Source organism: Alternaria burnsii (assembly GCF_013036055.1).
Source record: "Alternaria burnsii strain CBS107.38 chromosome Unknown 728, whole genome shotgun sequence".
Classification (NCBI taxonomy): Eukaryota; Fungi; Ascomycota; class Dothideomycetes; order Pleosporales; family Pleosporaceae; genus Alternaria; species Alternaria burnsii.
The window spans coordinates 679,393-704,880 of NW_024066122.1; the positions used below are offsets into that span (position 1 = coordinate 679,393).

Consider the following 25,488-nt stretch of genomic DNA (forward strand, 5'->3'; position numbering starts at 1 on the left):
CACAAAGGGTTTAATGAACCGCCTTGGTAGTAAGCAGAAAAGTAACATAATGCCAGCTGCTAGCATAGCGATAACAGAGGCTGATGTCGGCACGTTTGCCACCACTAGCATGGTAACGGGGGAAGGTCAGGTTCGAAAATTTACCCAAGGCACTTGTGAAGAGTGCGTGCTCCTGGCTTCGACCAATACATGCAGGATTGTTGACCCTCAGCTTGCCGTCATGTTTTCATCAGTGAATGCATCTGTTCGCTCCCTGTTGGCCTTGCGTAGGGGCATGGATCTAGTGATATGGACTGACCAGGAAATAAAGCAAAGGTAGAAACAGTTTGGATCATGGGCCAAGGGAGTAGAACTTGTTGTCTACCTGGGTTGAGTTCATTACATAAGTTAGGTACATATAGGAGGACCTCCAGTCTGAACGTCTAGTCGGAGACTGGTTAGCGACTTACGCTATGAAGGGAACTGAATCTAAGTCCTGACCTCCCCAAGAGCCTTTCTCTCTCGCTTCAAGATGTAATCTTGACATGTTGGCTTACTTTGATAGAGTCGGAATAGATCGGGCGAACTTTACCCGGACTCAAGGCAACCTTGCCTGGCCTGTGCCGCATAGGTCGCGTTGTGGCGTCGTAAGCGATGTCTAGGATGATGGGGGCGGGGCAACACTTGTTGGCATAATGCATCAACTCCCATCGAATACAACTTTCTTCGAGGTTCCACGTATTCATCCCTACATGCTCGCTTTGCGTCACTCGATATTCGGATACCCAGGCCAACCCACACAGCGAACACGATGCCCATGTGCACATCGTTGACAATATAACGTGCGATCCAGGTACTGCTGTAACGCAGAACAAACGAGCTACTTTTGGCTTGCGCACCGCAAGCCATACAACTCTTCTCCGGTACCTCCGTACGACTGGTAACTTCGCACGTACGCAACGATTACTATCGCGTCGTACATTGTTTTTTTGGTATCTCCGGTCTAGAACACGTAACACAAACATCATAATGATGGCAGAGCTCGACGATGAAACTCAGTCACTGGTGCAACAACTTTACGATGCGTGGAGTACTCAGGCGGATTCGACATTCTACCTCAGCTTTCGCGACAAACTACTCGCCCAACGTGAACGGGTCGATACATGCATAGCAACTTTGAAGACTGTTATTACTGTCGCATGTCCCCAGATCAATGAGACGGAACGATACTTTGATCCGAGATGGGAGGAGCTATTCACTTTGGCAGCGTCGATTGAGTCCAGCGCTAAGGAGGAAGGCGGGAGTCTCGGAAAACGAAAGCGCGAGTACAACGAGGTTCATCGTCTGCGCAATCTAGCCGTAGTCTCCGCGTTGTGGTCGCCTGCCTTGGTTCGTTATTATGGTTGGAATACTGCCGCTCAAGGTTGTATGCGACTTTTGAAGACTTGCGCTTTGCGATACCCAAACTTCAGTAGGCAGTTTCGCCCTTACCTCAATCGTGTCCTGCTCGACAGACATTGCCAGGCCATTATCTCCGGTCGGCTGAAGAATCTCAACGAAGCCCCATTGCAATACCATAGAGATTTGAGTATCGTAATTGCGGGCGGTGTCGTCCCTGATGCAGGAATCGAGGAATTATGGGTGACTAGCTTCGATGGATCGGTGCCTGTCGATCTGAATGGCCGTCTTCTCAAAGATTTGAGACCATACCACGTTCACCAGTACCTCTTGCGTCACGACCGCTATGGCATGCTTGTCACTAGAGGAGATTACCAAGACGTACCGACAGCCATGCATCAACAGTCTGACTTCTCACATGTACATCCAGTGTATGGAGAGATGCTTACACAGGATAAAGCTACCATCGCGTATGCTCCCGATATCATGTTCTCTCCGATGTTCGCACCATCAGGTGGGAACGAGGTTTTCGATAACTTTGCGTTCGATCATCAAGATGAATCATTGAATCATCACCCAGATGATGTTTCTATTATCACTTTTCCCAGCGATGACACTAATGGCCTGGCCTTAAATGTAGATGAAGTGCCGATCACTGAGAATATCACCAGCTCAGATCTATCTGATCAAGGCCATGCAGAGAACATCAACACATCTGATCTAGGTCGAGGAATTGAGAGGGATCATAGGAGGCAGTCGCAAGGGGAGTTTGTTACCAGTGTGACGAGAACCGCAAAAGAGATACCAACCACGGCTGAACCTAGAGACCCTCATCCCGAAATGAGTATAGCTTCTGGGTCACCGAAGAGAAGGCTCACAATAGAAGATGAGCTGCACAACAGATACGGCCAGATGTTGTCGAATTATATCCAGCAACTGAGCGAGGAAGCGGAACCAGGCTTCGCACAGCGGCGCGCGCGATTGCAATGGCTTACACAAGACACCAGGTTGGCAAGGATATGGTCAATTTCTCAATCTAGGGGTATGCTGCCTGGCAGTGCCACTTCAAAAGCCGATTGCGATATCCTGTACTGTTCTGTCGATGATATGCTTGAAGCAGCACGATCTGGCGAAGTTTTTCAGAAGCCTGTGGTCATCAAAGAATCATTCTCTGATGCCGGTATGCACAACTATGAACGCTTCTTATCGTTGCTCGAGGATGCTTCCAGCTCTGAGGAACAAGCAGAAGTTCGCTGCATCAACATTGACGAGCCCATGTGCGAAGCCCTTGGACAGTTTACCGCTTATTTGCGTGCGCATCCTGAAGATACGAATGGGTTCTGGATGTCAACATTGCGCAGTGTGGCTAATTGCCATCGTCCGCTGTTCACGATGCTTGCTCGTTTTCGACTCTTGGAGAGTGTTACTGCAGGTCTTCACGACAACCGCTTCAACTTAGCGCCACCGCCACTAGGGACGACTATGTCTGTCAACTCTAATACCATCTCTTTTCCCGGCTCATTTTCTGGTGCGTATGTCAATACTGCAGCTGGTAGCTGGCAGCGTATTCTATCCGGTTTACAACTCTGGGTCTTTGTGCCAGAGGAAGCAGTGGATCCAAGCGACTTTGCAGATTTTACGAATGGAGAGAATGATTGGCTGCCGCTAGGGAGGCAACGCTTGGTTGTCTTGGAAGAGAACGACGTCCTATTTGTTCCTCCTGGGCTGCGACTAGTGCAGGCATGGCACACGCCAGTGACTTGCCTAACGGAGCAAGGATTATTATGGGACGATCTGAGTGTCTTGCCAATCTTGGATAGTATGCTCTTGGGTCACGAGAAGCAGGCTGTGCATGAAGACCGTAGTGCACAGCAACTCTCTCGTATGATCAGCAACCTCGATTGCCTGATCAGGGAGCAACCTGATCGATTTAGGAAGTGCATGGCACGGGATGAATTCTTGGTTCGCTTCCGAGCAGCCAGTCAGTCTTGGCTCAAGACCTCTTCAAATGGTGGTAAACCACGATAAAGTGCTCTGGGGGTAGTTTGGGCATGTTCAGGTGATACCAAGACGTTGAGGGGAGCCTGAACACAAGCCCGGATGTGAAATGGATTTGAGTACAGCAAGTCGAGTCGAGACACTGCTAGGATGGATATCTGTTAAAATATCTTGTTTTATGGAAGTCAGACAAAAACCTAGTCATGCTCTATGTGAAGGTAATGCCCATGCTCAAGTAACGTGCTGACCGGTATCTGTTAGTGTGACATTGAGACTGACACTGCGATAGAACTGAAATGGGAGCATACGTACAGGTCTATTGTCCGATTTGATATCCTTTCGCCCAATACTGTTCTGGATATCTACCATCTCACCGGAATTTGACCCATACCACCTTGCGATACTTGCAAACGGAAGCATATACGATCGTCGTGATCCCGGTCATCCGTGATGGCGCTGGAATGGCCATGCAGTGTGTATACACGGATTTACCCAAAATCTGTTTCGGTAAGAGTCCCAGTGCATCCTCTAGCACGCTATACCTCAAGATGGCGAAATCTTCTACTTGCGGCTGAAATGAGGACACCACCAACCCTGATAATTGTGGACTGGTGGCGCTTTCTCATCTCGCCCAGGCTTGGTCACAGCTCTAATTCTGATTCGGTCAACACTGTTACATAGGTTCGTTCATCCCATTCTACAGGATAGGCCTAGTCTCCCAGTGCGGCGTCGAATTTTGTGCGGTCTTTATGTTATCGCCACTCTAGGACCGCGCTTGGTATACGGCAGTAACGGAGATTGATGACAAAAACAAAACGACACTCACCTCAATGAAGGCTCGGCTGCATCCCTCAACTTTGCTATCCTTGTCGTTCCTGGTGTATTTAAAGGCTTTGCACTCCTATCGATGCAGCTTCCAACTACATTTTCACCCATTCACAACTATCAAAATCTGCCATTGTCACTGGAACATGTCTCAATTCGTCCGAGATACCAGCTTTGGTAGACTTGTCCGTCTAATTACATGCAATCGAGTACTGCAGTTCCCCGAAGAGCAGGATGATTTTCAGCTGCAAGATTCCTACGTCAAGCTTCTTGAAGCAGCTGAGCTACGCTCGAAAGACGAGCCATTATCTATCCTCTCGCAAAGCGAGAGAAACAACGGCACCTATTCCATGCGCCCTTCAGATTCCGCTCTTCCAGATGACGGTGGGTCCGCGAAGGTCGACGAGAGAACGCAGCAAAACGACGTGTTCGAGCCCAAAATGTTGGAAGATGGTACCATAATCGTCAACTGGTATGGCTCTGACGACCCTGCAAATCCGCAGAATTGGACGACTGGTCAGAAACTGGTGCCGACGCTGATCATCGATGCTTACACCTTCGCTGTCTACCTTGGCTCCTCGATTATCACTGGGAGTTACACCGGTATAATGCGTCAGTTCGACGTTTCTCAACAAGTCGTTTCTCTCACGCTCTCCATGTATGTTCTGGCCTACGGAATCGGACCTTTGCTCTGGTCACCACTCTCTGAGATCCCACCCCTTGGTCGAAACTCGTTGTACATCTTCACCTTTGCCATATTCATTGTTCTCCTCATCCCTACGGCCTTGGTAAACGACTTCCCAGGCTTGGTCGTGTTACGATTTCTCCTAGGATTCTTTGGAAGTCCTTGCCTCGCTACTGGTCCAGCGACGTTGGGCGACATGTATGCCTTCGACAAGCTCCCATACGCACTTTCGACTTGGGCTGTCGTTGCTACAAGCGGTCCTGCAGTTGGTCCTCTGCTTTCTGGCTACAGCGTGCCGGCCACTAGTTGGCGATGGTCCACCTGGGAGTTGCTGTGGCTCAGCGGTCCGCTGTTCATAGCCTTCTTCTTCCTGGTTCCAGAGACATCGCCTTCCAACATTCTCCTTCGACGTGCTCAACGACTGCGCGAACAAACCGGCCAATCTTGTTTCAGAAGCCAGGGCGAGATTGATCAATCTAAGCGCCGTCCCCGGAAAGTTGTCACCGAAGCACTCTGGCGGCCAATTCAAACTATGATACTCGACCCATCTATTGGATTCACCGCACTTTACGTTGCCCTTATATACGGCATCTACTATTCTTTCTTCGAGTGCTTTCCAATGGTCTACGAAGGAATATATGGAATGTCGCTCGGAGCGCAAGGTCTCGTCTATCTGTCCATCGCCGTCGGGATCACTGTAGGGCTGGTGATGTACCTGATCTGGATACGCATTACATGGGAGCCTGCCGTGCGGACCTGGAATATTGGGCCCCCAGAACGCCGCCTCATTCCTGCTCTCTTCGCATCGTTCTTGCTTCCAATAGGACTGTTCCTCTTCGCTTGGACAGCAACTTCCTATATCCACTGGATCGTACCCACTGTTGGAATTGCTATCATGAGTGGCGGCATCTTCATGATCATGCAACCCATTTTCCTCTACCTTCCCCTGAGCTATCCCAAGTACGCAGCATCTGTCTTCGCTGGTAATACCGTCGCTCGGTCAGTACTTGCTGCCGCCATCGTTCATTGTTCGCAACCATTGTATGTCAATCTGGGAGTAAATAGAGGCGTGAGTCTGCTGGGAGGGTTCACTATTGGTTGCATCTTTGGTATCTATGCCCTATACCATTTTGGTCCGTCATTGCGAGCAAGATCCAAGTTCGCGCCCTGAACACGGCAAGATTAGTCAGGAACCGGATAAAATAGTTCCTCCTAATGGGTGTGACTCACTTATAAGAGAGTTGATCTTCAGTCGTCTGGTCAGTGGGCAAACAGCTCGATCCGCAAATACTTGGTTGCCGGGTTGGAAAGGCAGAGAGAGAAGGAGTCGCAGATATAACTTGTTAACTAATACTCACACGAATCATTACCTTGAACCAGCTGGTCGAGTGAGCCTACGAAAATTCGTGTCTATATTCTTACGTTTCGGATGATGGGGGCAAGGATTAGCGCACAGGCCTTCGTCGACAAGCCCTTTGGTTTTCTACGATGATGGTCCGTGCACAACCCAAGTGTGCTGGGCGCATGTGAAGCGGACCATTCAAGCACTACTTCAGCCGCCAGCAACATTAGTATTGTTGGATCCAATCGACAGCGCCTTGGTCATGCTTGAGACGAGCGCGACACAGCCCCTGAGCATCGAGTCGGCTTGTGCGATGAGAGCTTTCCGTTCTTTCGGTGATCTTAAAGCGCGTCGTTGGAAAGGTGGGATCCGACATTGCGTGCACTATTTACTAGGCCATGTAATCGTTAAGGTTATGGGCAAATAGCCAACCATCGCGGTGATGTATCGATTGACGTTTAGGTGATTCGCGGCAGGTTTGGGTACTCCACCTTTTCAGAGTAAATGTTAGCAGGCACATAGCTTTGACAAGTCTGTTGATATGTGCTCATTGTGCAGACTCGATGCCTCGTCCGAGATGCCAGTGAGGTTATCGCAATGGTGGTTGTGTTCTTCTTCCGGCTGCAATCTTCCCTCGGGGACGTTGATGAGAATCAAAGAAATGGATAGAAAGGGGAGAAACAAATCCTACCGATGTGCTGGCGATGAACAGCAGCGTTGAGGAGTGTGGAAGGAGCAAATGGTGGAGATGGCGTGGATGATGCAGTAGCTCGAGGGTAGCGATGCCTGGGGACAAAAACGCGCTTGTGCCAGAACGCGCTAGGCGCATCCCCACCAACGCGCGACACCCGCGCCGCGTCGGCTCTCTGCAACCCTGCCATCCGGGGTTTACGTTATGCTCAGGGAATGTCAAGTCCAGGCCCTGTGCTCCATTTTTCATCTCAGCCTTGATAGCACAGTAAAGACACTACATATGCCGATGACGCCTGCCACAAAGCTATTTTGCCTCTCTTCTAGCGGATCCGTACTCTAACACGCTTGCGTCCAATACACGAGACTGCGATAGTAGTTCATGTTTGCTTGGGACCCAGGCAGGTATTAGAAACGCTGGACAAGAGGCGCTACAACAGCTCAGGACTACTACAAAGGGTACTCCGTAGTGCTAATGAATGTGACAACGATACGAGATATTGCATGGAATTCGGGTGCTAAGATCTCCGCGCCCCCCCAGGATTCGCGTCCGCCTAGCTTTCTGACTGGCATTCGGTGCGACCATTGGGCCGGTACGGGGAACCGGTTCCTGATATCGATGTAGGGGCGTGCGGAAGCGGGACATGACATACGCACCGCTTAGGTCCCGCTTGCATCATCGAATCAAAGCTCAACTGATGGCGAAACTCCGCCATAATTGTCCGATTGCACCACACCCCACAGGCCTAAAGAACCGACCTAGTGTCCTAGATGCCCACAATCCTAGCTTAGACCCGTGTATTTGGTGGTACGTCGGGCTTATGCTTTGTATCATGGCTGCGCTAGGTGGCTGTAGTGAGCTCATTGATAGCCGTAGTGTATATATGCAGGATTTAGGGTTTGGCCCCATCATTGGCCTACCTGCCTCAGGCTCGTCGAGCTGAATGTTGGGACACCACAGACTGCCAAGCTAGATACTGATTTACGATGAGCACTTAATCGAAACCAGCAAGCAAAACCCTGTACGAAGAGAACTTCTAGTGCGAGGCATCTGAGCCTCGGGCACCATGCCATTATTGATGCGCGAACTCAGCAGGCCGCTGTGAATTGAGAAGTAGCATGTCGAGATTGTTGGGACAATGCGATCTCTGCTAATCATAGGGGTACCGCCCTGTTTCTTGTTACACTAGTTATAATACGCCAGCGGCTTGCTGATTCTAGTCTTTGATCCATCCGAGATTAACTTTCGCTTTAATGTACGCAACTGGACTGTACTTTTGCAAGATCTCTATTGGGCCTGAAGTATAAGGGCTCAAGACGCACAGAATCCTAGTATCCACTACGTGCAACCTCATCTGCGCATTTATGTCAACATGGATGAAAGCCCTCAGCTACCCCCACAAGTGATCGCAGCATTAGCACAGGATGATCTCGGACCCAAGACTCTTGCACTTGTCTATTCGTTCACCTTCCTAGCCCTCATAAGTGTGGCACTGCGCTTCTTTTCGCGGATCAAGCTTACCAAATTCATCGGTTGGGAGGACTACTTCATTGGCATATCAATGGTAAAGCTCATCAGCGATGCGAACAAAATCCACAGGTTACTAAAGCGTGCGCCAGGTCTTTGATATTCTCGCAGCTGTCTGTCAAATCAAGCAGGTGCAGGCAGGCGCTGGCAAGCATACAGTGCTCGTCCCTTTGCCTAGAATCATCGAAAGCTTGAAAGTAAATCCAATACGCTGTACAACTTTCACGACAACATTCTGACCAGTGCAGTATCTCTACTTTAGCATCCTCGCCTTCGCAGCAGGATCTACCTTCACCAAAGTTTCGATCTGTCAGCAATACAAGCGTATTTTCGGCGTCGCGGAAAGCAAGCTTCCCATCTACATTGTCATGGCCCTTTGCGTTGGAGGGGGTACTTCGGCATTCTTCACCTTTGCATTCTCTTGCATACCAGTTGAGGCGTCCTGGGATCTGACGCTAAAGCCGACGTCAAGATGCATCAACGATCACGCGTATGTTCTGTAACTGAGATCCTGACTCTAAACACCGAATAACGAATGGCAGAGCTCGCTCCGCCCACAGCTTCACGAATATGATCACCGATTTGATGGTCGCCGCGCTCCCAGTTCCATCAATCTGGCGTCTCCAACTCGTGCGCCGCCAGAAAATCGCACTCGTATGCCTCCTCTGTGTAGGCTGGATGTACGGCTCTTATTTCCTTTACATCAATTCCAATACACAATACCTACTCTCGTACTGATACTTCGCCAGCGTGTGCATCATATCCGCCTTGCGCATCCAGTCGCTCTATGCCTCCTTCCGCCATCCCAAAGATCCCCTCTACTACTCCGCCCCACCTGTCTATTGGGCCAGCATCGAACAGAGCCTCTCCATCGTCTGCGCATGCGTACCGGCTATGAAGCCGCTCGTCGTACGACTCGTGCCCGCGTTTACATCTCTTAGCAAGAGCACCCCACGCTCTGGGAACGGAAACAGCTTGGTCCTCGGGAAGTACGGGAAGAGTGGTGCCAGTAATGCGGGTGCTGAGGTGGAACTCGGCGACACGTCGAGGCTGCGGGACGATTTCATGCTGCCGCCTCCGGTGTATGGGAAGCACGATATCAGAGTCAAGCATGAGATCACGATGAAGAGCGATGCGAAGAGCGAAAATGAAAGTGATAGGAGGTGTAGTGAGGGAAGTGGTGGCAGCGAGGATGTCATTCTCAACGGGAGGGTTCCGAATGAAATGGCGTGAACATAATGCATCGGGCCAGGCTCGGGTCACGTATAGTTCCGTATATATACCCCAAGTAGAGCTTTATTCGAGTCCATTCAAGATTCGTCTTACTTTAGCACTACTTAGTATGTGCTGGGGTGGCGGGCATTAACCGACAGCGGGCATTGAGTGCACGGATACTGTAGGCGCATCCCCACCAAACGCGATGCTCGCTTCTTAGCACAACACAACCGCTGCATCAGACCCAGCCGATACCACAGTACCTTGTACTGTTATATGAATTTCTTACGGGTATGCGTATCGCCGTTGAGTACATCCGTGTGCGCAAGGATTTCGCTCTGATCGAGCAATGCGAAGGTTGTGGCGCAGTCGTGGCGATGAAGCTCCTGCCGCCCTAAAGGAACCGGTCAATGCAGCCTGAGGCTGATTATTGCCCCGGGTTCCCAATGGAACTTTGAAATTACGCCTCCGTATTCACCACTGTCGGACTGGAGCTCTGCACCTGAATTTTCCATGTTCAGCTTATTGCTGGCTCAGAAAGCCTCATTGAAGGGCGAGTAAACTCCTTTGGGAGGCTGTCAAACACTGCGGTAGAAGTCTTGCTGCGAACGGTGCGATGGCTTTGCAGACTTCGTGTGGCGGTCACTTTCCGGTCCTGCTCTTCGATCCATGTTGGCACCGCGTCGTGCTGCGCCTGCTTCCTATCGCTGCCTGAAAGAGTTGAACGTATAAAGAAGCATCATATTCGTGAGCACACTAAACATCACCACAGCATCCTAACCACGCATTTCTGCTACCGTCGCATTACGAAAACCATGTTCACCCCCGGTACTTGCATCGCAAAAGCCACGCCTCCAGCTTTGTCAGGTGGCATCACGGGTCAGGCGGTCAATTTAAATGTCATCCCCGAAGACATCCATCACCTCATCATAACTGAAGTTGCGGGAACATCTCCCACGGACGTATTGAATGTGGCACATTCATCAGTCACATTGCGCGATGCAGCATTGCCATTCATATACAGGAATGTCACTCTGACTAGAGGACTGAAGAAGAGCGAGGAACAAAAAAGATACCAGGCGCTTGTGGAGACTTTCCGCGAAGATGAACACGGGCATATCGCGAAGCACGTTCGCAGCATCACAGTCACGAACGACGTGCCTTCGGACGACTTGATTATGATGCTCAACAAAGTTGCGCAGCACGGAAATTTCCAATCGCTAAAGTATGAAACTCAAACGAATTGACGAGTATGAAGCTAATTGTCCTAGTTGGAAGACTTCTGCACACATGTCTCGCGCAGTATACGACATGATTCACGCGACTTGGCCGCAGCTCGAGCTCCGTGTTGTTACCGTGGACCGACAGAACGCGAAGAATAGTTCTCATCGACAGATGGACATGAGACTCCTATCGTCCCCTCTACTTACCGAGCTCACGTACGTGGTTTACACCGAGGGCAGCCGTGTTCGAGAGCTCTGGCGCTCTGACTGGCCCCGGCTTTCTCAAGCTTTGGCGGCCGGCGGCAACGTACGATCTCTTCGGCTACAGAACAGACAAGACTTCGATGGCTATGATGGGCCAAAGATCGTACCTGATACTGAACCGAGAAAGTTGCCGCGCCTCGATCTCGCGTCCGGTTTGCGCTTGCCCCGACTTGAAGAGCTTACGATCGAAGACGTAAGACACTATGGAGACTCAATCTACCTGTGGGACGACGATTATTGCCGCATGTTTCTTGATTCTATCGACCCTTCGCGTCTGCGCAAACTTGACTTTGGAATCGACAACCCCACAAATTTCTTCAAGAATTTTGCGGGACTTTTTCCAAAGCTCAAGACGTTGAGTTTTGGATTGCTAGGGCGCGAGGGTACTCAACAGCCAGCAAGGATGTTTCTTGAGTCACTTGATGCGCTTGAGCATCTTGACGTGTCTCATTCACAATATTGCATCGATGATCTTTGGCCTGCGATTGAAAAGCATCGGAATTCACTAAAGACACTGATCATTGGACCTAAGTTTGGGCAGTACAACGGCTTTAAGTACATGGGCTTGAGCCTACTCGAGACGATCGCTTCTACGTTTCCAAACCTCGAGCGACTTGGATGGCACGCTGAATGCGATACCAACGCAAGTTCTAACCACTTGACCATGTATATATGCGCTAACTATACTTTCCAGATTGATGAAAAAGATCTTGAAGTTCTTTCGAGCATGAAGCTCACGAAGCTCGATCTCTACATCCACATCCCTGGCAAGGCAACAGACTACTGCGACCAACTGATAGCTGGACCAATGGGAACCGCCAATACTCCACCGCTCGATGAGGAGCGCTCTGTGGCCGCTGCAATGAATATTGCCGAAGTTATTTCGGGATCGCGGCAGAAGGCGCTCCAGTGGCTTACGCTTCATCTTTCCCGAATGACATATGGAGATCGTGCCGATCGATGGGAGGTGTTTTCGAGGCTACAGATCAGACGGAACGGTTACACCAGTCGACTGCGCGGACATGAATGGGATGTGCGTGGCAAGATGGACTGGTATGGACTTCCTTCGCTGGAGGAAGATTTGCTGTTTGAGGAAGAATGAGCAACGGTGTTTAGAAAAGCGCACCATACAGGTTCACCTCGGCTTTAAGACCCTGACCCCACTTAAGCGGCAACTACCCAAGTCGGCTACACAATGTCTCGTCAACAAACGTCATGCAATAACATATGAGCTCAATAACAGCATCAATGTAATCCCTTTCTAGAAGAATGATATCCGCAGCAATACAGCGCGTCCTGCGCGCATCAAGCCTAAACCGCAATGCTTCACTTCTCCGACTGGGCCCCCAAAGATGCCGGTTCAGCACAACATCACGCCAACGCATCATGGAAACAACAGGCTTCACGTCCACTCAACTTGAAGTCCGCGACGCCATATTCGCGCTATGTTCAAACTTCCCAGACAGCTACTGGCGCGATCGCGATGACACCAGCACCGACCCATCAGACTTTCACGCCGCGCTGGCAAAAGACGGCTGGCTAGGTATCGCTTTGCCAGAAGCCTACGGCGGCGCTGGTCTAGGAATCTCGGATGCAACAATGATGCTGCAAACGATTGCAGAATCTGGTGCTGGCATTGCAGGAGCTCAGGCGATACATGCAAATGTGTATGCGACGCAGCCTCTCGCCAAGTTTGGGAGCGACGAGCAATTGAGGGAGACGATACCGAAGATCATCTCTGGAGAATACAGGACGTGTTTTGGCGTCACAGAACCAAACTCTGGACTCGATACTCTGAGACTAGGCACATTTGCGAGGAAAGATGCCGATGGGAAGGGGTACAAGATCACAGGGCAGAAGATATGGATCACGTGTGCGCAAGTTGCAAAGAGGATGATACTCCTCGCGCGAACGACACCACGCGAAGAAGCAGAGAAACCAAGTCAGGCACTAAGCATGTTTTGCATACCACTCGATCGCTCCGCCCCCGGCCTAGACATGCGGCGCATCAAGAAAATGGGCGGCCGCGCCGTCGACGCAAACGAAGTCTTCTTCGACAACTACCACATCCCCGCCGACTGTCTCGTCGGAAAAGAAGGCCAGGGCTTCAAAATCATCCTACACGGTATGAATGCAGAACGGTGCTTGCTCGCCGGCGAAGCCCTGGGTCTCGGTTACGCTGCTCTCACACGCGCCGCTGCGTATGCACGCGAGCGCAACGTCTTCCAGCGGCCTATCGGTATGAACCAGGGTATCGCGCATCCCCTCGCTGACGCGTACATGCAGCTCGAAGCTGCAAAACTTGCTACCTACCATGCAGCGCGGTTGTACGATGCTAGCAAGACAGACGATTCTATCCGGCAAGATGCCATTGGTGTAGCGGCCAATAGCGCAAAGTACCTCGCGGCCGAAGCGGCGTTTACAGCGTGTGAGAGAGCGGTGCTGGCGCATGGCGGTATGGGGTATGCGCAGGAGTACGATGTTGAGCGGTACCTCCGCGAATGCTTTGTCCCTAGGATAGCGCCTGTGAGTCGGGAGATGATTTTGAACTACATTGGGGAGAAGGTGTTGAGCTTGCCTAGGAGCTATTGAGTGTGGAAGGGAGATGGCAGGATTGAACGAGATGACGGAAAGCTGCATGACGACTGGAAACATGGGTAAGAAACGTTACGCTCTTGATACAAGTACAAAAGCAAGGCTACGTAGAAAAATAAGATAGCCTAGTCGTTCATATACCCGTATTCAGCGTGACTGTCAAGATTCATCTCTAGTCATATACAACAAAAAAAAGAATCCAACGCTACCGAGCAGCGTACGACAAGAACACCAGACGCCTTTACAATGAATGCCAACGCCGCGCTACCACGCGCATCTAGTTTTCACACCACCTTTTCATCAATCGGCTCTTTCTCCTGCACCAAATCCACCTGCTTAACCGGATGCAACAAGACGCCCGGCAAGCACATGCGCCCTTCACCCTGGACCTCAAACTCCTCTCCACCATCATTATCCACCTTGTACCCCAACCACCTCTTCCAGAGATTCGGCGCAAAGCCCGCATGATAGTACCACGTGGTACCCAAAAAATTGTGTTGTCTCTCGTCGGAGAAGACCGACATGCGCGCCCCGCCACTTGCACCGTTACGTCCGTTGTTGAAAATGGCAGCGAGGTACTGCGTCGGCCATTTCCGGTCGATGAAGACGGGGTGCGGCGCGTATACGGCTTTGAGACCGTGGTGCAGGGCGCACGATGCGGGCCACATTTCGCTGAACATGGTGTGTCGGAAGTGGGATTGTTCGCGGTGCATCGTTTCCAGCAGGCGCCGGGAGAGGCGACCAGACGTGTTGATAGCGGTACGACGGGGTGGAAGCCCGTTCTTCTTGTCGTATCCCGTGACATCATCAGCCAGGATCCAATTCGTCTGATCGGGGTCGAAGAGGGGGTTGAAGACGATGAGGTCAGCGGGTTCGCCGACACCCCATTCGTACTTGTCTTCGGCGAGTGTGGTGTTGGGTTTGACGTTTTCGTCGATCTCGATGTCGGGGTAGTCTTGGGGAGGCTCCGGGCCCCAGATGTGCTTCTCAGGCTTCTGCATTTCTGGGCCAGGGACGTGAGGGTTGGGCGGGAGATGAGAAGACCATCTGTTGGCTTGGCTGTTGGTGCCGTGTTCGGTTTGCACACGGACCATTTGCTTGAAGTCTTCCCAGGAATCGTGCACAGAGGGGACGTAGAAACGTGCATTGCGTTCCCAGAGGCCTTTGCGGGGTTGGGCGGTTGTCCACTTGGAGACTTGTTCGAAGAGGTGGTAGTAGTGGCCTGTGTAGCGCACGTCCATTTCCCAGTGCCAGAAGAAGTCGAACTCGGGGTGTTGGTGTGCAAAGTACGTCACGGGCATGAATGTAGAGCGGTATGCACCATGGACAGGCCGGTCGCGATAGTTGGACTCTTCCATTCCGCCGTAGATTAGGCCCATCTGGCGTTCTGACCATAACGTGCCCATGCCGGCGAATTCGGCGGGCAGTGCGTTCTTGAGGACCTCAGCGTAGACGTCTTCGTCGGCCCAGATCTGCTTGTTGTCGTCCTTTACGTGGATAAGAAAGTGGACTTCGTATTCACCACCGGATGCAAGGCTGAGTTCGGAGATGAGGGCGCGGAGGTACATGATGTCTTCGTCGTCGTATTCGTAGTCCCACCATGTGCGAAGGAGCACGGCGGTTCGTGGAAGAAGCGTATTGTGGGCTGCCTTTGGTAGAACGTGGACTGTGCTGTTGGCTTCGGCTTCGGCATCGGTCACCGTATCGCGCTTCTGCATCTTGAATGCATCAGTCCCCGTCTTGGGTTGTTTCTCGAAACGACCCTTGTTCTTCTCCAAGCACCTGCCGAGTGCCTCTGTCCAGTTGACCTCGCGGAAGTCAACCTCAGCGTCAACCTTCCAGACATCCTCGATGCCTTCGCGATCACCTTCCATGCCCGCGCCTGTTCCACCGCGCCTCTTGCTGTAGCCTAGCCCATACGGACCGAGTCGTCCGAAGCGCTCAAAGCAGACGTCGTTCCTTAGGCCTAATGTCTCATAGCTTCCAATGACGTTGTCCGGCATACCCTGGGGTACGCCTTTGTATGCCCTCAATCCAGGAACCTTGATGGTATCGTTCGCATCGAGATAGCACGTCTCGACAGGGCCGTACTTGTCTACGTAGTTTATACCGCTGTAGTCCGGGTATGGGTCAAAAGGTATCGAGTCGGCAATGTGTGCGCCCTGCGACCTCCGCTCTTTAACGTCTCCCTTGGACTCCTCCGCCGGCAGCTCGGGGTCGATGTCCTGCTTTGTTGGGTATTCCGGTACATTCTTGTCCCGGCTAACAAGTGACCGTATGCCGCCATGATATCGCTTCAGAAAGGGAAAGCTCTCCCACACGTTGGGCGGCGGCGGCGGCTTGTTCAGCCCCAGCTCCGCATTGCGTATCGAGGCCCAACTGCTGCTGAACAAAAAGTACATGAAGAACAACAGCGTGCTCGCCACCGCCAGCCCAAAATATCGTGTACATGCCCGTGGATTCCGGTAGCTGTATGCACTCACGGTAGCTTTCGAGGGGGCTCTCCGGTGAGATTTGGAGGATCGGCGAAGCGGCCTCGACTCGATGTTGTTGGGATTTGTATCGTATGCGCCCGAGGAGTGGCGGGACGAGGACGGGCTTGGTGTGCCCGAGGACATGTAGGCCTCGTAGTCATCGCTGGCGTAGCCTTTCTCGTTGAGGTCGCCGTCTTCTACATCGCGGTCGGCCGTCGGCGCCTGGTTGTACGACTTGGCTTTCCGCTTGCCCACAGATAGTGGTCGGAAGCCGAGCATCTCGCTGAGGGTTTGGTGTGACAGCGGCTATGGCATGTGCGTCGACAGGACGGGAGGGTCGTGGCAGGCGGTGTACAAGGGGTGCGGCGCACGTGGGAGCCAATCACGTCGTTTCGTGATGGGTCGAGAAGTACACACAGTTCAGAAAAGCGTATCGGTCGTATCAATGCGTTGCGGTGCGTTTCGTGGTGCTAGCATACACAATACCAAGGTACAGCTCGCTGAGGCTGCGCGGTCGGAATTCGGAAAGATTGCCGCGCGCACTACCCAAACATGGCGTTGGCGGAACAACGACGGCTGCTGGTACCACAGCTAGGATTCCAACACCTCATACGCCGTCGCGACGTGCTGCCCGTCTCCAAGCAATACTGCCATATATCGAGAATGGCCACCGAGCTATTGATCATCTTTCAGGCCCAATGTGACGTGCCGCGACGCTGGCTCTGCGTTCAGCACTGACGACGGCATCTCCGCATCATGGATTGCAGTTCAATCGACACCATAGGATCTGCGGAGACCAGCGAGGAGGCTCGAGGGCGTGTTGCTGATGATATGCCGGCTTCGACGGACGACAGCACAAGGCGCGCAACGCCTGGTGAACAGCCTGGTCCTGAAGTGCTCAGTGGGGTAAGCCTAACCTGGCTTTAAGATTGTCCTGGCTCTTCTGTTAGCTCTAACAGTGAACTCATTCCCGAAAGCGAGTTGGGCGACCTAGACGAGAGTGACGATCCGGACAGGAGAGACGAAGAGGACTAAACAGCCGCGGACAGGAAGAAGAGAGCAACTAAAACTAAGCATGACAAGGGGAGAGGAAGAGGGAACAACGAAGAAGAAGGGCGAGGGCGAGCCACGAGCAGGCAAACCTCTATTTGTTGGTTTCGTTGGCACATGTAACAATGCTGTGGGCACTCAGCTGGCGGTCACGAATGTGGAACGGTTAGCTCGTTACCCAGAGAGATGCCCTCAGAATAACGAACCGCATGTTGTGTATTATCTTAGCGGCATTAGCACTACTGGAGGCCTTGTCGATAACTAGTATCAGGGGGCGACAGATAGAAGCAAGTGTAATTAGAATTTACCTCTTTACACCAATAATCCATACGTGCTGTTACAAGACGCTATAAGCACCTTATGTAAGAGCTTCCAAGGAGTGTAAGTTGTATCTATATCTGATATCTATCATGATACAAAACACTACATGAGGAAATAGAGGAGCAGAGATGACTGATTAATGTAAAGAAGATCAATACTATATAGAACGGATACTTTTCTCCCTTTTTTTGCATTCTTCTTCTGTTGTATACATAAGCAGATGCATACCCAGTAGCAGCTCGCTCTCTGCATGTGATAGTAGCAAGACACGTACGTAAAGTCCGAGTCTGTACATATTTCGCTTCGAATACACGATGACTATTCTATACATTCGCTAAGCCTGTTAAAAATGCAAGTCTATCTACGTAACAAACTCCTTTTTCTAATTACAATCTGTCCGTCCGGTCCGCCTCCGTGATTCCTCCATCTAAACCAACTCTATGTGTACCCTGTGGTCAAGGCACTGTTGCGCTACCCTTGAAATGGGTATCAAGGTTTCTTGTCTCAGAGGCTATTGCAAGCTACAAGACACGACAAAGTGATCCATCAAGCTGTTCAGCCCAAGACTCACTTCCAACGCATTTTTCGCACCACTGCATCGCATGTGGATCGTACTTTTCCTTGATCTGACGAAGCTTTTCGTAGTTGTCACCCCAGAACGATCTCTGCCAGTCGGGCTCCGAAGCATCAGCCTGCGAAATTAGCTTTCGTGAATAACGTTATTGCACCTTATTTCTTACCTCGTTGAAATATGTCCCAGAGTTAGGGGCCAAGCTCCGCAGAGCGGCGCCTTTAAGATTGGTCATGTCTGACTGAGCCGCTAGTGCCTGCGGGTAAGGAAGAGCATCGCTCCAGCTATCCTTAACTAATAGATGGACCACAGCGTCACGCCAAGCGGGATTGAGGGAGTCGTCAACCTTCTTAGAGCTGGCAGACATACTTCCTGCAATACTCGGGTTGGAAACACCAGTCTAATGCATGGTCAGTAACAGTAGATAAGGTGAGACACCGGACAACAAACCTGAGGTACATGTTCGGTAGGGCCGATCAACTCCAACACTTCAGCTAAACGAGCCATATCATCCGTCAAAGAAGATGCTGGTAACAATCTAGACGCTGACGAACCACCTCCACCAGCAGCGCTACCATCGGACGGCAGCTTGTCGAATAGGCTTATCCATTTAGGGGCTGATTGGGTCTGCGTCTGGAAAGTTGCCGTCCCATTCGCTCCATCGAGAAATGATAGAAGAGGTTGCATAGCTGTCTCGATGGTTCCGTTAGGTTTGTTGTAAACGAAGAACACTCCATAGAATGTCAGAGCTTCGTACGAGGGAGGCCCTGCGATCGTATAGTAGCTCGTGACGCCATGTGTCTTCAGGTCTGGAAGGTGAGCATGCAAACCTGCCATCAATGCCCACCAGGATGACGTAGAATTTCCAGTCTTTGACACGGATAATACCATTGCAGTCACTTGGGGCATTGGATGCGCTTGAACACCAAGTTCAGTGATCAGACCAAATGTGCCGCCGCCGCCGCCTCGTATCGCCCAGAGTAGATCCGAGTTCTGGCAGGCATTGGCTGTCAGAACTTCGCCTCTCGGAGTGACGACAGTTGCCTCAACGATGTTGTCTGCACCCTGACCAAATTCACTAGTGAGGTAGCCGTGACCGCCTCCTGTAGCCCAACCCACTAGACCGACGTCCTGTACATTATCAGATATGTTGTGAAATAGAGCAGACGTGACTTACACTATTGGTACCTCCTACAACCGCAAGATCGTATTGAGCAGCCGCTTGGAAAACCTCATTGTCTTGCACTCCAGCGCCGACGCGAAGTATTTTTTGTGGCGCTGAAGACTCCGAGCAGCTTGTAGTTCCGTTCGCCGATCTCGGTTGAAAGTCTTCGATGAGCTGCATTTGTTTCATATGGTGAGTCCAGATACTGCGATGTGTTAAAAGCTAGTAGTTAGATCGAATGACTATCGTTGACTTACGAAAGACCTCCTGCTCCTATAGGCTTGCCACTGTGACCGGTATTTTTGATAATCAAGCGTAAGTTATGCTTGTCGACAAATTTCATCGCAGCCTGTACGTGCGCTACTTCTGTTGCGTTAACCACAAAGCGTGGGTATGGTCCAATGTCACAGCCACGATCTTCGGCTAGCGGGTCTCCAGCCGTGCTCGTTCCATTGGAATAAATTGGATTGCAGCTGTTGTTCGCTTTGGCAGGGTTATGTATGCTGGCAGGGTCATCAGAATGGAACGAGTTCGTTGTCCAGCTCGCAATGACTCGATCGCAGGCTTCGAGGTCATAGTTCGGTTCGTCGGTATAGCAGACTGATGCGGGAAGCACAGTCCGAATTAAGCGACCAGAAACAGTCATGTTAAGAGAATCCCATTCTGAAGGCGAAGGCCAACAAGGTTCACCGGGAGACTTTGATCGTCAGGTAAACAGTCGATTATGAAATGGGGATTTTGGTACTCACACACTTGCATTCTAACGACACTGTTCCCCAGAACTGGGTCGTCAGCACACCAAGTGCCAATGCAAATCGAAAGGCCATCTTGATAGAACAATAGTGAATTGAGTTTGACTGGAATCGGCCGCAAGCGTTGTCGTTGAGCCAGAGTAGGCAACCCGACATCGAGCATTTATATGTGCAGAGAGAAGCTTTGTCCAAGCCACGCAATGTGCAGTGACCAAGACGTGCCGATTTGCCTTCGCCACCATGCTCACATAGTCTGTGGAGCCTTGCTTGGAAGCTTTGGACATAGACATGACTCTGCTAGAAGAACAATTAGGATTGCCTCAGTCCAAGATTTCAAACTGAGTCATTGATCAGGGCGTCTAACGTACTGGAATACGGAGAAGTACGGTACCGTGCTACAACGTGCCTAAGCCGTACGTAAGGGACCTTCTCATCGGTCCGGGAGCCGTAGTACAATTTGCGGTTCGGAATTATCGGGCTTTAGGTAAAATCTATAGAGGGGCGAATAATCACTCTTAAGAAGCTATACTAGGCCCAATTAAACGAGTACAGACCGTATCCAGTCTGCGCATCGTATCTACGGTCACGGCTTGTACTCAGAGACTTTTCCTAGGCCTCCGTACGTACAATACCATGAGTCGAGCCGTACCTATCTTACAATAGCCTCAATCATGTCGGTATACGGTATGTTGGACGCCCCGCAATTGATGCTGCATAGACTGTTGTTCATGTAGCAGGACTTCAACATCCCACATTTGCCACATGGAACAGCGATACCCATCGTACGGATCATGAATTTGACATGCCAGCGCTTTTACAACTTATGTTTATAAGAGGTATGACACGGTCATAACACAACTTGAAAATTTTGCAGCATGATTTGGGGTCAGCGGAGTTACACCACGTCGTGGCTATAGCATTGGGTCACCGGTATGACTAGTCTGTGAAGAAGAAGAACGATGTTACGTATGCGATACGATCGCAATACGCAGACCAGATGATTCGCCAGATATCCGCGAAAGAATGCGGCCCGTGATTTAGCTGTAGTTATGCCGGGAATCGCCGGCCGTGCAAATTTCAACTGTAATTCAATTCAATACGCGTATAGCAAGCTGATTTGAACACGCTGAGACGATGCCCATAGCTATAAAAGGTGCGACTGTAGGCAACAGTACTTGTTTCACGTTACAAAGATGGTAAGAGACAGATCGTCACGATGTTTCAGCACCGCACACCCCAGCTACAAGCGGACAAGCCACTAGGGAAGCTTCGAGCCACCGTCGGCTCTCACCCGCCATGATCATATAACGTAGGCATATATCATTCCCCTAGGAGTCTTGATAGTCCTTCGAGGAGTCATCTCTACAGGAGCCTACACTAATATCTCAGTGCCTACTCAAATACCCCCTGCACTAGCATCGCGATCTAGAGCTAAATTCTCTCAAGTCTTGCTGCGCGACGATGAGTTGTTTACTCAACTATGCTAAGTACATTTATTAAGTATAGAGACTCTAGAACAAACCTGCTTCAAAAAGAACATGATTTGGCCAAGCCGGGCTGTCGTGCCAACGACTGTCGAGGTTAGCCGAGAGCATGTCTATAAGCACCGATCCTGCAGATCCGAACGCCCAAAAGTGCCGGTGACGATAGAGCACTGCTGCGTAGAAGACCATGACCATAAGAGCTTCTGGCTGCATCTGGAGCAGCAGGTTCAGGTACTCCTGAGGGACCAGCAGGGGCCATGCCATGGTCGCATGCACGCCCACGTCAGCTCTTGAAGGATCCTGATTACACATGTCAAAGACCCACTGCAACTGCTTGAGTGCCTCTTGGCAAGCATTTACTACACAACCATCTTCCCCAGAAGACCCAAGGAACTTACTGAGCGCCAAGGTGTCCGTGCCCGGTGTCTGCTCCTTGACGTGGTTGCTGAGCCGGTGGACGTAGACAAGGGGCTGTAAATCCGACGCGAGGACAGCTTTCCACGACATAGCCGTTACCACGGCGCGCACCCCTCGATGCAGTCGGGCATAGCCGACAAATGCCTCTAAGAACTGGGGCAAGCCGTTCTGTTGATTGGGAAGTGTCTCCCCAAGAACGTGAATACCTAGGAGTGTTGCAAACAGAAACTTCGGAATGTAACTGTCTTCAGACATATTTTCCATGGCTTCATTGAATTCTTCGAGAGCTCGCGTTTGCAGCTCGATCGCTTGAGATCGAGCGAGCTGATGCCTTGATGGATCCGTGGTCGCAAGATGGGCTGCTGCGAGAGCCAGCACCTGGTCAAGCACGTAGGGCGCTGTAGAGGCAGTGTCGATGGCAATTGTGAGCAATAGGGTGACATCGCCTCGAAGTGATATGATATCTCCGAGGCAGCGCTCGGCGTGGTGCAAGTAGGTCAGATGAGCCGTTGTAAACGTGTTCCGTGGCCCTGATCCTCGTCCTAGTACTATTCCCGCATCCTGGGCGGTGTTCGCTCGATGACTGGCTGTACTGTCTGACCCAGTCATTGATGAGGCTGCAGTAGCCCGGCCAGACCCCCGATAAATGCAGGTTCGGTTGGCTGTGGTGCAGTTGGAACAGCTCGGGCGGTTCTCGTCGCATTTGATGTGTCTACTTTTGCACTCAACGCATCCGTTGCGGGACTTGCGGTGGGCACAACGACGTTTCGGGCGATGCTTGTACGATGTTGAATTTTCCGTCATCCTTGGGCAGTGTCAGGTTCCTCTCAACGCGTGGAGTTTTGTGCGAAGCGTTAACTAGGGCACGTCGTGGTTAGTGGCTTTCTGCTTAGGTGGCTGTGAATAGCTTCAGCTATATGCCGGTAGATCCGGCGAAGCACGGCTAGGGAAATTCCGTCTCATAGGGTCTGTGCGAGCGACGCTTACAGGATCCCCGCACCAGTGTGACAGCGTAATGTACGGAGATAATGCTACCACCGGGGTCACAACAAATGCAACACCTAAATTAGGACCAGTCTTGATCTATAGCGTACTAGTAAGATATTCCTATTGAGAGTAACACAACAACAGCAACTAGAAGTAAAATAAAACCTACAAAAATATTCTTCTATAGAGACTTTATAGGTACAAAGTTTTTATAAGAATCCTTTGCTCTATTGTTGCATTGTGCAGCACTTTCAAAGATGGCTTGTTCCTAGAGGTGGTGCATTTATTGTGTAACCCCGGTGCTACTGTAACGCAAACAATAGTACCGTAACCTACTATAGCATTCGCACAGCTACTTGTCTTACTAGGCGCTCGTATGATTGCACGCTTGCAGATATTAGCAGTACTACGGTGTGATTCTAGATCACGAGCAGTAGTAACATTGCAGCGTTGCAACTAGTAGTCTGGCTCGCACCCATTCCCTGCCTGTATTTATACTTGGTGGGTGCTAATCGTTTCGTTAATACTTAGGAAGCCTTGCTATTCCTTTCGATCTTAGCAATCGTTATTCTGAAACACAAGATGTCTGGGGTTATGGCTGAAAGCATGAAGAACGGAGTGTTCCAACGCAACAACACAAACCCCCCAGCGAACAGCCCGGCTATGCAGTTGTTCTCCTTGGCTGGTAAAACCGCAATTATATCTGGCGCAGGTCAGGGAATTGGCTTAACGGTAGCCAAGACTTTTGCGGAGGCGGGTGCAAATGTGGCGATTTGGTACAACAGCAACAGCATGGCTATTGAAGAGGCCGACAACATCGAAAAAGTCTTCAAAGTCAAGTGTACGTGTGACCAAATCTACAACCTCCTTGATGCATGATTTATTGAATGAAATAATTGAGAAGTCGTGCTGACCCATGACTCAACAGGCAAAGCCTATAAAGTCGACGTCACCTCATACGACGAAGTAAAGTTGGCGATGGAAAACGCTATCAAAGAACTCAACGGGCGCCTTGACATCTTCGTGGCAAATTCTGGCGTTTCCTGGGGGGATGAGTCGTTCATCGACTCGAACATTGCGAGATACCTTGAAGTCATGGACATCAACACCAACGGATTTGTCTACTGCGCCCATGTTGCTGGGAGTCACTTCCGCAGACAGAAGCAAGAGGGAACTACATTGCATGGGACTTCGCTCGAAAATTTTGAAACCGGCAGCTTTATCGCAACAGCGAGCATGTCTGGCCACATCGTCAACATCCCTCGACGTCAAGCGGCGTACAATGCATCCAAGGCCGCCGTCATTCATATGTGTAAGCAATCTAGAGACACTTGTTAGTGTTTCTACCGAGTCCGACTATGTTAACATTGTTCAGGCAAATCCCTCGCGATCGAATGGCTAAATTTCGCTCGTGTGAACACTGTATCTCCTGGGTTTATAGAAACTACTATAGCCGGACCGGTCGCAGATGATGACATGAGCGCGATCATGGACAAAGTGCCTATGGGGTAAATGATCCTACACACAAACTCTGAGAACAGAAAAGATGGCTAACCCCCTTAGACGCTTCGGCAAAACAGTAGAGCTTAAGGGAGTATATCTTTTGCTTGCGTCGGACGCTTCCTCATACATGACGGGAACAGATATTCTTGTCGATGGTGGTTATACCGCACCATGAGCTTGAGTTTAGCGTGGAACCAATTCCAAAATAGACTGTGAAAGGCCTGTTCAGTACGCCTGTTAGTATTTGTCGATTGTCTAGTACGATTTCCACATCCACTGGCTCGGGCCATGCAAATTTACAAGGGTAATAATGAGGACAAGAATAAGGCTGGCGATGACTACGCTGGCAAACGCGCGAGCTTCAGTGCACAAGCACGGATGATAATGCTGCACGGACCCAAAACCCACTAGGATGCAACAGATCCAGACAAGTCCATTCTTCCAAGACCATCGTTGCTGATTGCATGTCTGGTTGGAGTTGATCAGCCTCGTAACCTCAAATTCGGCGCGTATGCTCAGCCTCCGGGGGCGTCGCTCGCATACCGTTCAATGCGCCCTCGCGAAACCACGCAACGAACTGCATCTACCACTCGTGGACTATTATTATATGCCAGCTTACTCTCCGCATTCATCATGCGTCTCAGCTTCAAGGCAAAAGTGTTATCTACGTCGAATAATGATGGCCTGGGAGAATCATCCATGTCCAGCCCTTCCCCATCACATACTTGGCGAAAGATGATCACTGGAGTGGCTTATGCAGGCGTTTTGGGGGCCACCGCAAACGAACTGCATGTGCGCAAACCAGTTCCGGATCACCAACCATATGTCTTAGCACGGCTCGATACGATGTCCCCAATGTAGATTCCATGCACAAGACCAGCAACTGATAAATCCAGACCGGGATGTTACGAGATATCATACTTGATGCCACAATACTGCTTACGCCTTGCAGCTCGTACTTACTATGCGGCTTCATGGTGACTGAAGCGTTAAAGAGGGTGAAAGGCCGCGGACTACCTAAT

The 25,488-nt window shown here is 50.8% G+C and overlaps 9 protein-coding genes across 9 annotated transcripts; 6 read left to right on the plus strand and 3 right to left on the minus strand.

The window, feature by feature from the left end:
- Positions 1–1,008: 1,008 nt before the first annotated feature.
- GT037_009596 (uncharacterized protein) lies at positions 1,009–3,405 on the plus strand (the record flags this gene model as incomplete). Its single annotated transcript, XM_038934643.1, has 1 exon — positions 1,009–3,405. One exon carries the CDS (start codon positions 1,009–1,011, stop codon positions 3,403–3,405), a length of 2,397 nt encoding a protein of 798 aa, XP_038782918.1.
- A 941-nt stretch (positions 3,406–4,346) lies between these two features.
- GT037_009597 (uncharacterized protein) lies at positions 4,347–6,056 on the plus strand (the record flags this gene model as incomplete). The annotated part of the gene is made up of 1 exon (XM_038934644.1): positions 4,347–6,056. One exon carries the CDS (start codon positions 4,347–4,349, stop codon positions 6,054–6,056), a length of 1,710 nt encoding a protein of 569 aa, XP_038782919.1.
- A 2,234-nt stretch (positions 6,057–8,290) lies between these two features.
- Positions 8,291–9,678, plus strand: GT037_009598 (uncharacterized protein; the record flags this gene model as incomplete). The annotated part of the gene is made up of 5 exons (XM_038934645.1): positions 8,291–8,482; positions 8,538–8,642; positions 8,694–8,935; positions 8,988–9,125; positions 9,195–9,678. The coding sequence occupies 5 exons, from the start codon at positions 8,291–8,293 to the stop codon at positions 9,676–9,678; spliced, it is 1,161 nt and encodes a 386-aa protein (XP_038782920.1).
- Positions 9,679–10,475: 797 nt separating this feature from the next.
- On the plus strand, positions 10,476–12,249 carry GT037_009599 (uncharacterized protein; the record flags this gene model as incomplete). The annotated part of the gene is made up of 2 exons (XM_038934646.1): positions 10,476–10,885; positions 10,932–12,249. 2 exons carry the CDS (start codon positions 10,476–10,478, stop codon positions 12,247–12,249), a joined length of 1,728 nt encoding a protein of 575 aa, XP_038782921.1.
- A 284-nt stretch (positions 12,250–12,533) lies between these two features.
- Positions 12,534–13,739, plus strand: GT037_009600 (acyl-dehydrogenase nm domain-like protein; the record flags this gene model as incomplete). Its single annotated transcript, XM_038934647.1, has 1 exon — positions 12,534–13,739. One exon carries the CDS (start codon positions 12,534–12,536, stop codon positions 13,737–13,739), a length of 1,206 nt encoding a protein of 401 aa, XP_038782922.1.
- A 287-nt stretch (positions 13,740–14,026) lies between these two features.
- GT037_009601 (uncharacterized protein) lies at positions 14,027–16,495 on the minus strand (the record flags this gene model as incomplete). The annotated part of the gene is made up of 1 exon (XM_038934648.1): positions 14,027–16,495. The coding sequence occupies one exon, from the start codon at positions 16,493–16,495 to the stop codon at positions 14,027–14,029; it is 2,469 nt and encodes an 822-aa protein (XP_038782923.1).
- A 1,596-nt stretch (positions 16,496–18,091) lies between these two features.
- Positions 18,092–20,150, minus strand: GT037_009602 (fad binding domain protein; the record flags this gene model as incomplete). Its single annotated transcript, XM_038934649.1, has 7 exons — positions 18,092–18,108; positions 18,159–18,279; positions 18,328–18,558; positions 18,609–19,289; positions 19,336–19,528; positions 19,581–20,020; positions 20,073–20,150. The coding sequence occupies 7 exons, from the start codon at positions 20,148–20,150 to the stop codon at positions 18,092–18,094; spliced, it is 1,761 nt and encodes a 586-aa protein (XP_038782924.1).
- Positions 20,151–21,586: 1,436 nt separating this feature from the next.
- GT037_009603 (uncharacterized protein) lies at positions 21,587–22,585 on the minus strand (the record flags this gene model as incomplete). Its single annotated transcript, XM_038934650.1, has 1 exon — positions 21,587–22,585. The coding sequence occupies one exon, from the start codon at positions 22,583–22,585 to the stop codon at positions 21,587–21,589; it is 999 nt and encodes a 332-aa protein (XP_038782925.1).
- Positions 22,586–23,545: 960 nt separating this feature from the next.
- GT037_009604 (uncharacterized protein) lies at positions 23,546–24,641 on the plus strand (the record flags this gene model as incomplete). Its single annotated transcript, XM_038934651.1, has 4 exons — positions 23,546–23,804; positions 23,892–24,275; positions 24,339–24,471; positions 24,527–24,641. 4 exons carry the CDS (start codon positions 23,546–23,548, stop codon positions 24,639–24,641), a joined length of 891 nt encoding a protein of 296 aa, XP_038782926.1.
- Between the last annotated feature and the right edge of the window lie 847 nt (positions 24,642–25,488).